Source organism: Gadus chalcogrammus, chromosome 11 (assembly GCF_026213295.1).
Source record: "Gadus chalcogrammus isolate NIFS_2021 chromosome 11, NIFS_Gcha_1.0, whole genome shotgun sequence".
Lineage (NCBI taxonomy): Eukaryota > Metazoa > Chordata > Actinopteri > Gadiformes > Gadidae > Gadus > Gadus chalcogrammus.
The window spans coordinates 7125290-7139429 of record NC_079422.1 but is presented as its reverse complement, the minus strand read 5'-3'; the positions used below and the strand labels follow the sequence as shown (position 1 = coordinate 7139429).

General features: G+C 49.2%; 1 protein-coding gene across 1 annotated transcript in view; it reads right to left on the bottom strand.

Moving 5' to 3' along the window:
- Positions 1–14140, bottom strand: part of erfl3 (Ets2 repressor factor like 3) — a 41630-nt gene that overhangs the window by 9283 nt on the left and 18207 nt on the right. Inside the window, exon 2 of the mRNA XM_056602114.1 lies at positions 4032–4266. Coding sequence (XP_056458089.1) covers positions 4032–4266 — 235 coding nt within the window. The remainder of the gene's footprint in view (positions 1–4031; positions 4267–14140) is intronic.

Genomic DNA, 14140 nt, shown 5'->3' with positions numbered 1-14140 from the left:
GGTGTGCACACAAAAAAGGATTTATACTATTTCTATATGCCATTCACAAAGAACATTGGTGAGTGGGGAATCTTTGACCTATTATACAAACATATATTATACGTGTGTGTGTGTTCATATTAATTATGTATTGAAAACTGTCGTTATCCAACAATAATGACCAAATTCACATCCACCAAAGAGCCTTTTCCTCTAATTAGCCGAGTGTGACTGGACCTCTACTTGGTTACCACTGAGGCCCTCAGAGCTCTGGACGAAGAAGAGGAGTGGAGGAGCAGGGGCCGACCGACTCCACTGATCACAGGTCACCGGGGTCACCGGGGTCAGGGCTCCTAATGACCCAGCCAGGTCGTTATACTGAGGGTTCTTACCATCACATGTGCTCATACATGTGTGATTTATATGCATTGATAAGCAGACCTCTAACAACCTCTGTCTCAGACAAAATAATATCCAATGAATACATGAAAACAACTAAATTAAATAGAAATCTATGTACAAAATTATAATTTTAGTGTACAAGGATTGACAAGGATGAGTCCCTCTTATTCACTACCAAGGATTCAATCACACACATGAACACACACACACAAACACACAACGGGGGCTTATCTCTACAGGAGAAGGGATTTCACAGCAGTCATGGGAGCGGGGGACTGAGATGACGCAGAGACCACGGCTGTATCCTTCCAACAGGAAAACCAAGGTGCATGCACAGCACACACACACACACACACACACACACACACACACACACACACACACACACACACACACACACACACACACACACACACACACACACACACACACACACACACACACTTCCTGATAAAGGGGATTTCTAACATGTGCGTTGCAGACGGGAAAGAATAACATCATTGGGGGTAAAAATAATAATTACAAAGGCACCACGATTAAAAGTACATTACGGACAGCCATGGTGTTTGAAGTGTGTAATTGTGTATGTGTGATTGTGTGTGAGTGTTCAGAGGGCCACACTGACTCTGGCATTCATTATGAGCACCAGGTTTTCTCCATATGAGAATCACAAGGTGGCCTATATGTTGCATCGCTACACCATATGGGGATAGTTAAGACCTGTGTGTGTGTATGTGGGTATGTTCATGTGTATGCTTATAGGCCTTCATTAATCTTCAGTCATTAAACCTCCTGACATTTTCCCATTGATGTGCATATTGAGAGGCTGTGATCCTCCTGTCTGATGTGGTGAACTGTAGGCCTCTGATCAGGTGTATATGCGTGAGGGTGTTTGTGTGTTTACATCGTAATCCACTATGATCGCTTTGTAAAGCTGAGCTTGGAATGACTGCAATTTATGCAATGAGTGCAATTTATAGGCAGAGAAGTGGAGGGCCAGGCCTGGGCGGTGTGGAGGTGTGGAGGTGGGGGGCCTTGGGGAGCTGTTGTCTGGGGAGGTGGAGGTGGAGGGTCTGGGGTGGTGGAGGTGGAGGTGGAGGGTCTGGGCCGGGTGGCGGAGGTGGAGGGTCTGGGGTGTTGGAGGTGGAGGGTCTTGGGTGTCGGAAGTGGAGGGTCTGGGAGGTGGAGGTGGAGGGTCTGGGAGGTGGAGAGTCTGGGAGGTGGAGGTGGAGGGTCTGGGAGGTGGAGAGTCTGGGAGGTGGAGGTGGAGGGTCTGGGAGGTGGAGGTGGAGGGTCTTGGGTGTCGGGGGTGGAGGGTCTGGGAGGTGGAGGTGGAGGGTCTGGGAGGTGGAGGGTCTGGGAGGTGGAGGTGGAGGGTCTGGGAGGTGGAGGGTCTGGGAGGTGGAGGTGGAGGGTCAGCTTAGCTCAGGAGGTAGAGCAGTTGTCGTCTAACCGAAAGGTTACTAGTTCCATCCCCAGCTCCTCCTAGCTGAGTGTTGATGTGTCCCTGAGCGAGACACTTAACCCTAACTACTCCTGACGAGCTGGCTGTCGCCTTGCATGGTTGACTCTGCCATGGTTGACTGTGTATTAACTGATGTAAGTCACTTTGGATAAAAGCGTCTGCTAAATGCCCGAATTGTAATTGTAATTGTAGGGTCTGCACGGCCTTAGAACGGTTTGTCTTTAGGGAGGTAGAGGGCATCCCTCCCCAGGTCCTGGCCTGGGGAGGGTCAGGGTTGAGACATGTGAGGGATGAGACGTGTGAGGGGTGAGACGTGTGACGTGTGAGGGGTGAGACGGGGGCAGGAGAGCTAACCAGGGCAGCGGCACGAAGACTAAACCTGTTGGTAATCGGCCCTTGAGACGGGGTCAGTGGCCGGCACTAAGACCTGCTATACATACGCAGCCACGCACTTAGCAGGGCCTGGGATCCCAGGCTGTTGCAACATCAGTGGCCGGAGGGCCTATAAATAAACAGCCTGGTTGATCCCTCATCCACATTCTCCTCTCTAATTCTGGATGGCTGCGGCGGTGTTGATGTAACTATATAAGCATGCGGAACCCGTGTTCGCTGCTGTTGCATTAGCAATTGCTTGGTAATTCCCCGCGATCAACGAAGAGCGAGCATTGAATGCCGCAGCAGACTGCGCGGTAAGTGAAACACTGTAAGCCCGTCCACTCTGAACTCAGCAAATCAATGCAAATGTCCTCCCCATAGCAGCCTACGCGCTGTTGTTTATTATCACATTAGAGTGCTTATTCAGGACCTCTTGCTCCTGTGTTGACGGGGGGTGGGGCGGATGTGAAGAGGCTAGCTACAGGCAGAGGACTAGGCTAACCGCAGCGGGCAGGGCGATAGCGGAGAAGCGATACCCGTTGATGCGTGATGTCACCGATGCTGCGCGCCACAGCCGACGGTGTCCAGTGTCATGTATAATGTAACACTAATACGCATAATACCATCGATCGCTCGCAAGCATCAATTATTCAAATCACCAAACACAGGTGGGTCCTTTTAGGGACAGTCAAAGGCGTACAAATAATTTTTCAAGCATTTGCTTTGTTATATTATTTAGCGCGTTTCCATTGGTATTGTTGCATTCCAACCACATTTTATACAATCATCACACCATCTGCAATCACCCGAGCTCTCCAGTCTCTTATCTGCTCTAATGTTTAAAGTGTGGTCTGAGGTTTTGCATGGTGTGTCCACGTTACGTCTATGTGTTTGACCTGCGGTTGTTAGTGCTCATTTATATAAGTCCGCAGCACTGATATCTTCTCGAAAAAGAACCACGAGAACAGAAACATGATGTATTACAGCAACACCATTGATAGACTCTAGGTTGACCCATCACATGCCATTCCTAATCCCCCAAAAGCATACACCAGTCCCCAGGACCAGAAGTCATCCACCCAGCCCCAAGTCAGACCAGGCCGCAGCCCCTGCCAAGCATGTCCCTGGGGCAACACCCTCACACGTCGAGGGGCTTGGCCCGGCTGCTGTGCTCCCATTTAGCCCAGACTACATCTGCGTGGGATGACCTGGGTGCTATATTTAAGAAGGTAGACCCCTCTCTGAGAATAGGGCTGGCGTCACCGCTATAACAGGTAGGAACCAGTTGGCTGCTCCGCCGCTGAGGGGGTATAAATAGACTGGGAGTGTAAGACGGACCTGGTTTAACCCACTGGTTCCACGTGAAGTCCGGCCTCAATCAAATCAGTGGTGGCCCCTGCGCTGCGGGGCCAAGGGCCACAGCTGCTGCTTATTTCAAACACAGGGTAATTGCTTGATTGGGCTTAAGTGATTCCTGGTGGATATTTGCGTGCTATGCAGGTGTTTGTTGGAATGGGTGTATTTATGTAATTCTGTGTGACTTCCAGGTTTTCCCCACAATTCGATAAAGTAATACATTAAATCCTATTCAGGCCCATCTATTAATTAGTTCACTGTCCATATATTATAACAAATGAGGATTCAAATACCACAGCCATGTCTTGTTCAGTTCACATCAGTGTACGATTTAGAAATATGGTGAAATCTCATTGGCTTACAACTTCACCTACATGACGCCTGTGGCGACATCCTACCCCGACACAAAGTAAACAACTCCCCTCCCCCCTCCCCTGTGTCCCCCCCCGCGTACCTCAGTGCACGGCTCAGCTTGTCGTAGTTCATCTGTGGTTTGCACTTGCGGGCCCCCCAGAGACGGGCCACCTCGTCGGGGTCCTTGATGACAAACTCCCCGTAGTCGCCCTGCCAGGCAATGACGTCGTGGTACTCCTCCTTCCTCAGCAGCTCCAGGATGAAGTGCCACAGCTGGATCTGCCGGGACCCGGGGCTCGACTCGGGCTTGTAGGCCCAGTCTGGGAAGGCGAAACCTGGGTCGGAGAAGCAGAGCGAGAGGGAGAGAAGGAGGGGGAGAGGAGGAAGGTTTAGCATGGAGACCGGAACAGCTGGGTGAACCGATCACGTTGTAAAACGACAACCGTGTTTGAAATCCATAACAGTGTGCGCTTAGGAAGAGAGGACGGGACGTTTTTAGTAGCGCCAACAAGGAGAACTGGATGAGCATCACCGGTAGCGTGCATTGACTCACTAATAAAACACACACGAGGAAACTTGGCAGGCGTGTTTCGCTGAGCGGTGTAAATCAGGCGCGGAGCGCAGGTGCCAGGCAGGGTGGGGCGGCGCTACAATGAGATGACACATAAGAGCCAGAGCTGGTAGTTATTCCAGGTAAGTGGTGTCTTGTCTAGGAGAAGAAGGGGGATTACGGCCTTCCAGAGGAGGCTGCTTGCCCTGGCATGCCTCACCCTGCCCCTTCCCTACCGCCAAGAACATTTTGTTGTGCGGCCTCCGTCACCATTTACACACGCCACACAGGCAGCAGGGCCCGGGGAAGGAGCGGCGAATAGACTGTGTTTGCATGGCGCTTCAATCCTGATCAGTTGCATCCTCGGCGGCCACTCAACCTGCTTAGCAATGGATGAATCACGTCCACCCACCCACCCTCACGGGGTCGGCCAGGTACGACAGGAGCCTGGAGTGCTGGGGCAGCGGGGGCCAGGCGTCTTGTTCACTGGCAGCTCGACGCTTCAAATGAGAATACAACCGACGACCTTACGGGTTGGCAGAAAACCTGCGGTCAGTGCTTGCTTCGGTAAACTCTTCAGTCATTGGCGACAATGGTCTTATTATAACATATTTTGAATAACATTTTTCTTTTTTTTAAATGCACCCTTGTGCGGGGCTTGTAAAAAAGAATAATAAATAATCAACCCAGTGTGACTCACACCCTACCCTCATGTTAGTACGCTGCGTTTCACACGTCTGTCTTCATCCCTCTAGCAAGTCTAACGGCAATAGAGCATCTTTTCTGTGTGTTTTTGTTTCAGATGTATTGCGATGGTGAAGGAATGTGTGGGCAATCGGAGTACAAACACACATGCTGTTGTACGCTTGTCTACGTAAATAGAAGGTTTAGGTTTTGTACCTAAATAGAAAAAATGTCATGAGGAAAGCTATGCATAATCACAGAAGCAAAGCCCACTATAGTCTCACAAGTAGGCTACAGTCAACACACAGACATTATGGACATCGCATTGAAAGTCACTTATGGTATTAGTGGGCTTGGTGGAGCAAAGGCCCCATCATCTTTCCAATGATGGGAGGAAAGCACGCAGCCACTCGTCAGGTCCTCCCCCCCCCCCCCCTCCCCCCTCCTCTCCTCCATGCAGCATGGAGGAGGCGGATGGAAACACTGGCGGGCTCATGACTATCTGCTGTGAGCATGTGTGATGTGTGATACACACCCCCCGCGGCCGTCCAAATGCACGTTTACAAGGACTTTACATCTTGAAAGGGTGTCATGAGAACATGTTCCACTGTGTGTGTGCGTATGCTTGCGTTAGTGTGTGTGTGTGTGTGTGTCTGTGGGCCAACGTTCTACTTCATCAAAAAGGATGTGACACACCAGGGCCATCAGGACTGTTACAAAATGAACATTGAACCACCCAGGGAGCCACCCAATAATAACCTCGGAGCTCACCACCATCATCAACCTCAAACCAATATTTGTCACAGAGTGGATGATACAGAAGCAACACAGAGGGCGGTTCATTACTAATTTCGACCCACTCACAGCATTCCAGCCTTACATTACAAGCTCACATCAGCAAGGACGTCCACTGTGACGTTGCTCACAGTGGTCCTGACAGAGACAAGAGGCCTCGATCAACAGATTACCATTGTTCAGTTCTGTCAATGGATTTGTTCAGAGGACAGAGGGCCAGGGGTAGTCCAGATAATCCCTCTCTGCAGTGCTGGGTCACTCTTTACCATTTAACTGCTGTTGCGTAACACTTTATAATGTCAATAGCACGTCGGCTAAGCAACTCGGCATTAGTGGACAATCTATATGAATCGCTCTGAATGCCGTCCATTAATGGCTCGTACCCACACAGAGATCCGGTTCTGCACCACGCTGTACATTATTGACCCTTCCGCCAGCTCCTACACTTCCTTAGTGAAATATGCATTACACCTTCCCAGCACATCTTGTTAAACCGTTGATCTTATTCACTGCAAAGACGAAGGTGGGCGTCCCTCAACACTTTTGGGTCTTATCCTAGCGAAAAGTTGAAATGCTTAAGCTATGCTACAGGGAACTGTCAATCTCCTTACCATGTATCATATATTTTTTCCTCAACTTTCATTAATTCATTTCCATGCCCAGGATGGCTAGTTTTCCTCTCCTACACATCCATACCACCATCATGTCCAGACAGACTCCACCATATATAATATACTAGAATATAGACGAGGGAGCCAAGGTGTAAGATGATGTTTGACTATGAACTAAATAACTCATTCTGAAGCTGGAGGCAAATCAGGACAGGTTGACTGCTTGCTAGCTTACGTAACGGACCAATCAGATTCAATTTCATGACCTTGACTCAAGTAAGACAACACTTAATACCAAGATAACTCATGATCGGCCACTGCAGTGCAAACAATAATGCAGCAGTAGTATTATTGAATGCAATTCATTCTGACAATGATTCAGAACAGAGCAATATGTTAATGCAGGCCCTCACATGTTTAGTCAGTCTGGTTTCCAGTTGTGTGCAGGTAAGAGGAAGCTCCAAATGGGGAAAACAAACATTACTTTCCTCCTACTCCTCCGTTATGTCTTTCCGTTGGTGTTTGCTTTAAAAACAAACACTCCTCTTCATCCTCACACCCGCCGACACAAAGAGCACCCGCCCCTAGCCTATAGCCGCACGCTGAAACAATAACAAACAGACGCACGCCTATGAAAAATACACACCTACCAATAAAAGTGAGTCAACCCTGTCACAACATAGGGCCTGTGTCTGGAATACAGTCTAATGGATTAAAAATAAGAAACGTTGGAATGGAGGGAGATGCAACGCGGGACACTGGGATTTAACTATGATTGACGGCAGGCCTAACAAGTGTGAAGGAATCTGTTGAATGTGTAAATAAACAAAACGCTTAGAAAACAAGAATAAACAGATATGAACAAAACAGGACAACAGAGAAATACTGGATGTTAGGGTGTGTGTGTGTGTGTGTGTGTGTGTGTGTGTGTGTGTGTGTGTGTGTGTGTGTGTGTGTGTGTGTGTGTGTGTGTGTGTGTGTGTGTGTGTGTGTGTGTGTGTGTGTGTGTGTGTGTGTGTGTGTTGACGCCTCTATAATGATCACTTTGACTTTGGCACAGGACACAGAGGTCGACAGACACAGGATTCCGACCGGACACACACACACACACACACACACACACACACACACACAATCGTGCACACACCCACACACCCACTCGCAAGCATCACATTTCAGGTCATCGAGTGAAATGGATCTCTGGTAAATACTCAAGGCACTGCTTTGACTGGCAGCCAGCCTGTGTGGGAATAGGAACAAGGAGACGATTTCTACCTAAAGCACAGAGGACCACAGGCTACTCATTATTCCATGAAAAACATGACATGCGTGTGTGTGTGAGAGACTGCTGGTAACGCATACCTATAGCATGATGTAACGCCTCAGTTTTCCAATCAAAGCCCATACCATCGAAAAGCTAATGTGATCTACAAACCTTGTCGTTGCATAGTTCTTAAACAATGTTGCACACATTATTTTGACTGATACACTTTGAGAGTATGTGTGTGTGTGTGTGTGTGTGTTTGCGGATTGTTTGTGCGTGTGTGTGTGTGTGTGTGTGTGTGTGTGTGTGTGTGTGTGTGTGTGTGTGTGTGTGTGTGTGTGTGTGTGTGTGTGTGTGTGTGTGTGTGTGCGCGCGCGTGCACAAACAAATGTACATATGGTTGCGCGTTTGTTTTGTTTTGGGTATTGCTGTACGCGTGAGTATGCTTCTGCAAGCATACTCAGTGTGAGTGTGACTGTAGGTGTGTGAGTGTGACTGTAGGTGTGTGTGTGTGTGTGTGTGTGTGTGTGTGTGTGTGTGTGTGTGTGTGTGTGTGTGTGTGTGTGTGTGTGTGTGTGTGTGTGTGTGTGTGTGTGTGTGTGTGTGTGTAGCAGATATGGGGATTAGGTTAAGAGGAATGTGGAGACCTGGGGAGTTAGAACAGGTGTCTTTGTCCTGCTCTCCACCCTGAGCCTGCCGCGGGCCGAGCTGTCCTGACTCACACTGGATCGGTATCACACACAAATCTCTTTCATCGGCATACCCAAAAAGAAAATATGTGTGCAGTCAGAATGACTGTTGTGTATGCATAGAGTAGGACACACACACACACACACACACACACACACACACACACACACACACACACACACACACACACACACACACACACACACACACACACACACACACACACACACTCTGAATAAGGCACAAGAGCATGACCTAATCACCACCCCCCCTCCCCCCACTTAACCTCCCTGACCTCAGTGCTCCTTCTCACTGCCCCTCCCTCCCTTTCTCCTGGGGGAGACACTAGATAGCCATTACACAATGTAGAGAAGCCACAGAACGCACACACACACACACACACACACACACACACACACAGATCATCAATAATGTAATGCTGAGTTGGAGAGTTGAGGATACGGGTGCACCTAATCTCTGCTCCAGGACACTATACATACAATACACACACACAGTGTGTGTGTGTGTGTGTGTGTGTGTGTGTGTGTGTGCAAAGGGAGGGATAAGGAGTTGTGAATATGGGATGAGTGGGGGGCAGGTGGTAAAAAGCAGTGGCGGATGGGTGGGGGTGAAAGACAAGGAGGGAAGACGAGATGGGGTGAGCTGTAGGACAAGTGGGGCAAAGAGAAGAAAGAGAGAGAGAGAGAGAGAGAGAGAGAGAGAGGGAGGGAGGGAGGGAGAGGGGGTGAGGGTGAGTGGGAAACAAAAGTGGGAAGAGAGATGGAGACAATGGCTTGAGTGGAGGAAGAGGCTGGAGGGGTGAGGGGCTGGAAGGGTGTGGAGAGCGATGAGATCATAGAGCGTCTGTTAGTCTGTTGTCATCCAGGTCAGATCGCCTCTCTTTTCTCCCCCCGCCTCTCCCACTCTCTCTCTCTCTCTCTCTCTCTCTCTCTCTCTCTCTCTCTCTCTCTCTCTCTCTCTCTCTCTCTCTCCCTCCCTCCCTCCCTCCTCCATCCTCTCCTCGCCCCCCTCCTCTCTCTCTCCTCACCCCCTTCCATCTTCCCACCCTTCCCCTCCACCTCACCCATCTCTGTCAGCCCCCTCTCTATCCTCTCCCGCTCTCTCTCTATGGCTGCAGATGGGGCTCGTCCGCTTCTGTCATTTTTTTCACTTGCAGCAGTGCATCTCTTTGTACGATCATATGTATCACGCACACCAGTCCTACCAGGACCCCGCCTCCGCCCAAACAAAAATGACACTTGCAACGCAATGGGGTAAACAAAGTGTTGGCGTGAAAATACTAAAAGGAAAACATACGGAGACAGAGCCGGAAAGAGAGGGAGCAAGAAAGACACACGGAGAGGGTGCTATGGACCGGGTGATGGCATCATTGCCTCGACATTGCCACTCTAATGACATGACATACACAGGGGAGCGTAGGCAGGCCTGATGGGCCAAGCGCAGCCCCCAACACACACACACACACACACAGACACAGACACAGACACACACACACACACACACACACACACACACACACACACACACACACACACACACAATATGTGGCCGACTGGGTCATTCTACCTGTGTGTTGCCACTTTGTGAACCTCTTGACCTAAGACCCCTGCTGTTGCTGTAAGCACATTCTCACACACCATCGCCTGCTGCATCGCTGAGTTTCAAGCCCAGGATTGAGATGTCAAGTTTAGACCGCTGGGAGAGCGATAAGAGAGAGAGACGGGACAGGACGTTGGGGGGGGGGGGTGGAAGATGATGGGAAGTAGGTAGAAATGGGCGGACTGGAAGTCGGACAAACAGACCGGGTTACGATCAGGGAGGCAGACGATCGGAGCGGCTGGCAGAGAGACAGGCAGGGTTACAGGGAGACAGACAGAGTGAGGGTTGAGGAGCAGGAGGAGGCGAGGCGGGGGTCTAGTCAGCAGCTAGTCGACTGGCAGAGGCGTGCCAGACTCACAGAGGAGCTGCAGACTCAGGGCTTTTCCAGGGGGCCACAGTGGTGCACAGTTGCTGGCCGACCTCTGCGCTGCTTACACCTCAGCGTGCATGTGAGGAAAACACAACCGCAAACTCTGTGTGTGTGTGTGTGTCTGTGTAGTGTCTACGAAGGAGTTTAATGCCGTTAGGTTTATGAAACAAATGGTGATTGTCCAACACACTGCAGTGGTGTGTGTGTGTGTGTGTGTCTGTGTCTGTGTCTGTGTCTGTGTCTGTGTGTGTGTGTGTGTGTGTGAGAAAGATAGTGCAATTGTGAGTGTCAAGTGGCTGGATGAGGCCTGGAGGTGTTGGCGGAGAAAGACTGGCACCGAATAAAAGAAAGGCAGGTTGTGAGACAGGGGAGGGAGGGAAAAAAGAGAGAGGGAAGAAAAAGAAAATGGTTGGGCTACTGCAGTTTCAGGGGAGGATGGGGGGGGAGAGATGTTATGGGAGACCATGGTGCCTCGAGTGTCTGGACTATTCCCACAAAGTCTATTAATCATTCATTAGGTAAATACTAGAGGAGAAACAGAGAGACAGAGAGAGAGAGAGACAGAGACAGAGACAGAGAGACAGAGATCGAGAGAGAGACAGAGAGAGAGAGAAGACGGGGTTGGAGGAGGTAGATGAATTAGATAATGGGTGAGAGAAGGAACCAAAGGGGAATATTATTGGAAGGATCATCTGAAATAGAACATACATTTTTAGATGATCGTGTTTACATTGAGGAAATAGAGCGAAAAAGTAAGTGCATTGTAAAAAGTTGATAGAACACAATAGTGTGAAAAGAGAACATGAAATTGCTGGTATTATAATGTTTACATTCAATTGTGAAGGACCCCAGTGGTAGCACTACTCATGAACGTCATATGTATTCTCCCAGCCCCAGGCTGTGGAACCACCATAAGAACATATAGATCGAGGGACGCATACAACTTACGAAAGAAAGAGATAGAGAGAGAGATAGAGGAAGAGAATGAGGATTCAGTGGCCTTGAAGGGACCAAAAATAGATTGACAACACACACACACACACACACACACACACACACACACACACACACACACACACACACACACACACACACACACACACACACACACACACACACACACACACACACACACACACACACACACAAAAGTACAATGTGATAGACAGATAAACACATTTCAGGAGTGTAAATGATTTCACCCCTGAAATCTGGAATAGATTGCAGAGAAAACGTGGGACACGAACTGTGTCCATAGAAACAGATTGCACCAATGGGATGGCGCCTTTTCTTCTAGGGCACATTGTAAAGTAAAGGTTAAATCAAACAATACTTGTTTCTAAATATGCTATTAAGACTGAAGAAGTACACATCGAGGAACTCAAGATGCGCAGAGTCCAACTCGTGAACATGTGGGTAGAGGGTAATAAGGGACAGGCCCTGCTGTTTTCATGGGTAATAGGGATGCAGGTGAGGGGAGGAGGGAGAGAGGGTGTGAGGCAGAGAGGGGAGGGTGTTTTCTTCTCTGGGGATGTGATGGTTTGGCGGTGGACCCCCGGGGAAAGCTAAAGACACTCCAACCACAGCCCATGTAACTAGCAACATCTCTACCAAACAGATAGTCCCTCACATGGGAGCTCCCAAAAGAGCCTGCGCACACACACGCACACACACACACACACACACACACACACACACACTTCCCACAAGGGAACTAGGGGACTGAAAGAGGCAGTGGTCTCTGCAGCAGGGTGACTTGTGGTTGAGTGCGTGCATGTGCGCATCTCTTTTACAATGTATGTTTATGCAAGTGTGTGCAATGCGTGTGCTGCCTATGTGTATGCTTCCCAGAGGGTCTGAAAAGCAGCAGAATAATATTGTGTCAGTGGGAGGGATGAGTACTGTCACTCCCTCGATGCTGGGAGGTATATTTACCCTCACCAACGTTCTCCCCTAATAGCGCACGCACACACACACGCACACACACAATGGTTGTAACCCAATCTATGTTTGATTTGAAACTTTAATTGAGTGAAGCCAGGTAATGACACACCACTTTCCCTATGGGGCCACTCACACTGTGGGGGACATCACCAAGGGTTTTCCTGATGTTAAATAATCCACACCATTCAAAGCTATACCTCATGTGTTGTTCCTCTTTCCTCCTACCACACTAGATGCTGGACTGCAGCCGTGTCTTCCATGTTAGTATAAACCATTATGTGGGCTAAATTGCCGCTTACCTCTGTGAGTTCAGAGGTACTGTATTTCTATTGGGGATGGGGATACTCACCTTCGTGTTAATGCATTTCTATTGGGGTAGTTCACCTCAGTGCTAATGCATTTCTACTGGGTTAAATGTAAATGGACTGGATTTATATAGCGCTTTTCTAACCATTGGCCACTCAAAGCGCTTTACAATATTGCCTCACATTCACCATTCACGCACACATTCACACACCGACGGCGGAGTCAACCATGCAAGGCGACAGCCAGCTCGTCGGGAGCCAAGGACACCTCGACACTCAGCTAGGAGGAGCCGGGGATCGAACCAACAACCTTCAGGTTACCAGCCAACCCGCTCTACCTCCTGAGCTACTGCAGCTACTAGAGCTACTGGGTTAGCTTTACCTATATCTTAAAGCAATCTTTCTATCCCACCTGGCGTTCCTCTTCATGGGAGCAGCCTTTCTGCTGAAGCCAACATAGAGAACCTACATTTTGACATCAGAAAAGAAATACATACAAAATACTCAAATGACATACAAGTACTAAACCTACAAAGTGCTGCTAAAATAAAATGCTTTAGACCGGCTTTGATGAGGAATAAGTACATGAAATATATTTATACAAAAACTCAACAGATCAAATATAGACATGTGAATTTTCTCGAGGTCGTCCCATAGCTCTGATCCAAGTCAACTTGTGACAAGTGAGGCCTGACACATAGATGCAACAGTCCACCACAGGCGCCTCCGTCACCCCCCTCCCCCACAACCTCCAGATGGGCCTCCCTGTGCCCCAGCGGCCCACCCGCTCTCCCTGAAGATCACAGCCCACCGTTAATGGACTGCTCGGGCCAAGCGCCTGGCACAAAGCAGCCTTTTAACACTTCACCTCCAGCAGCACATCGCTTGCACTCCCTACCTCCACACGGGCTGCGGGGTCATCTGCTAGGATGACAATGAGGGGTGGCCAAAGAGCAACACATTTTCAGCTCGCCCTCTCTGCTGTGTGTGTGTGTGTGTGTGTGTGTGTGTGTGTGTGTGTGTGTGTGTGTGTGTGTGTGTGTGTGTGTGTGTGTGTGTGTGTGTGTGTGTGTGTGTGTGTGTGAGAGAGAGTTGGGTGGCACTACAGTGGGAGAGTTTCCTGGAATGTGCCACTTAGAGCAGGACAGGAAATCAGCAACTGTTATGTACCACAACAACAGGTCTGTTTCCTGTGTGTGTGTGTGTGTGTGTGTGTGTGTGTGTGTGTGTGTGTGTGTGTGTGTGTGTGTGTGTGTGTGTGTGTGTGTGTGTGTGTGTGTGTGTGTGTGTGTGTGTGTGTGTGTGTGTGTGTGTGTGTGTGTGTGTGTGTGTGTGTGCACGCGTGCTTCAGATGTATTCCAGTACGTCTTTAATTC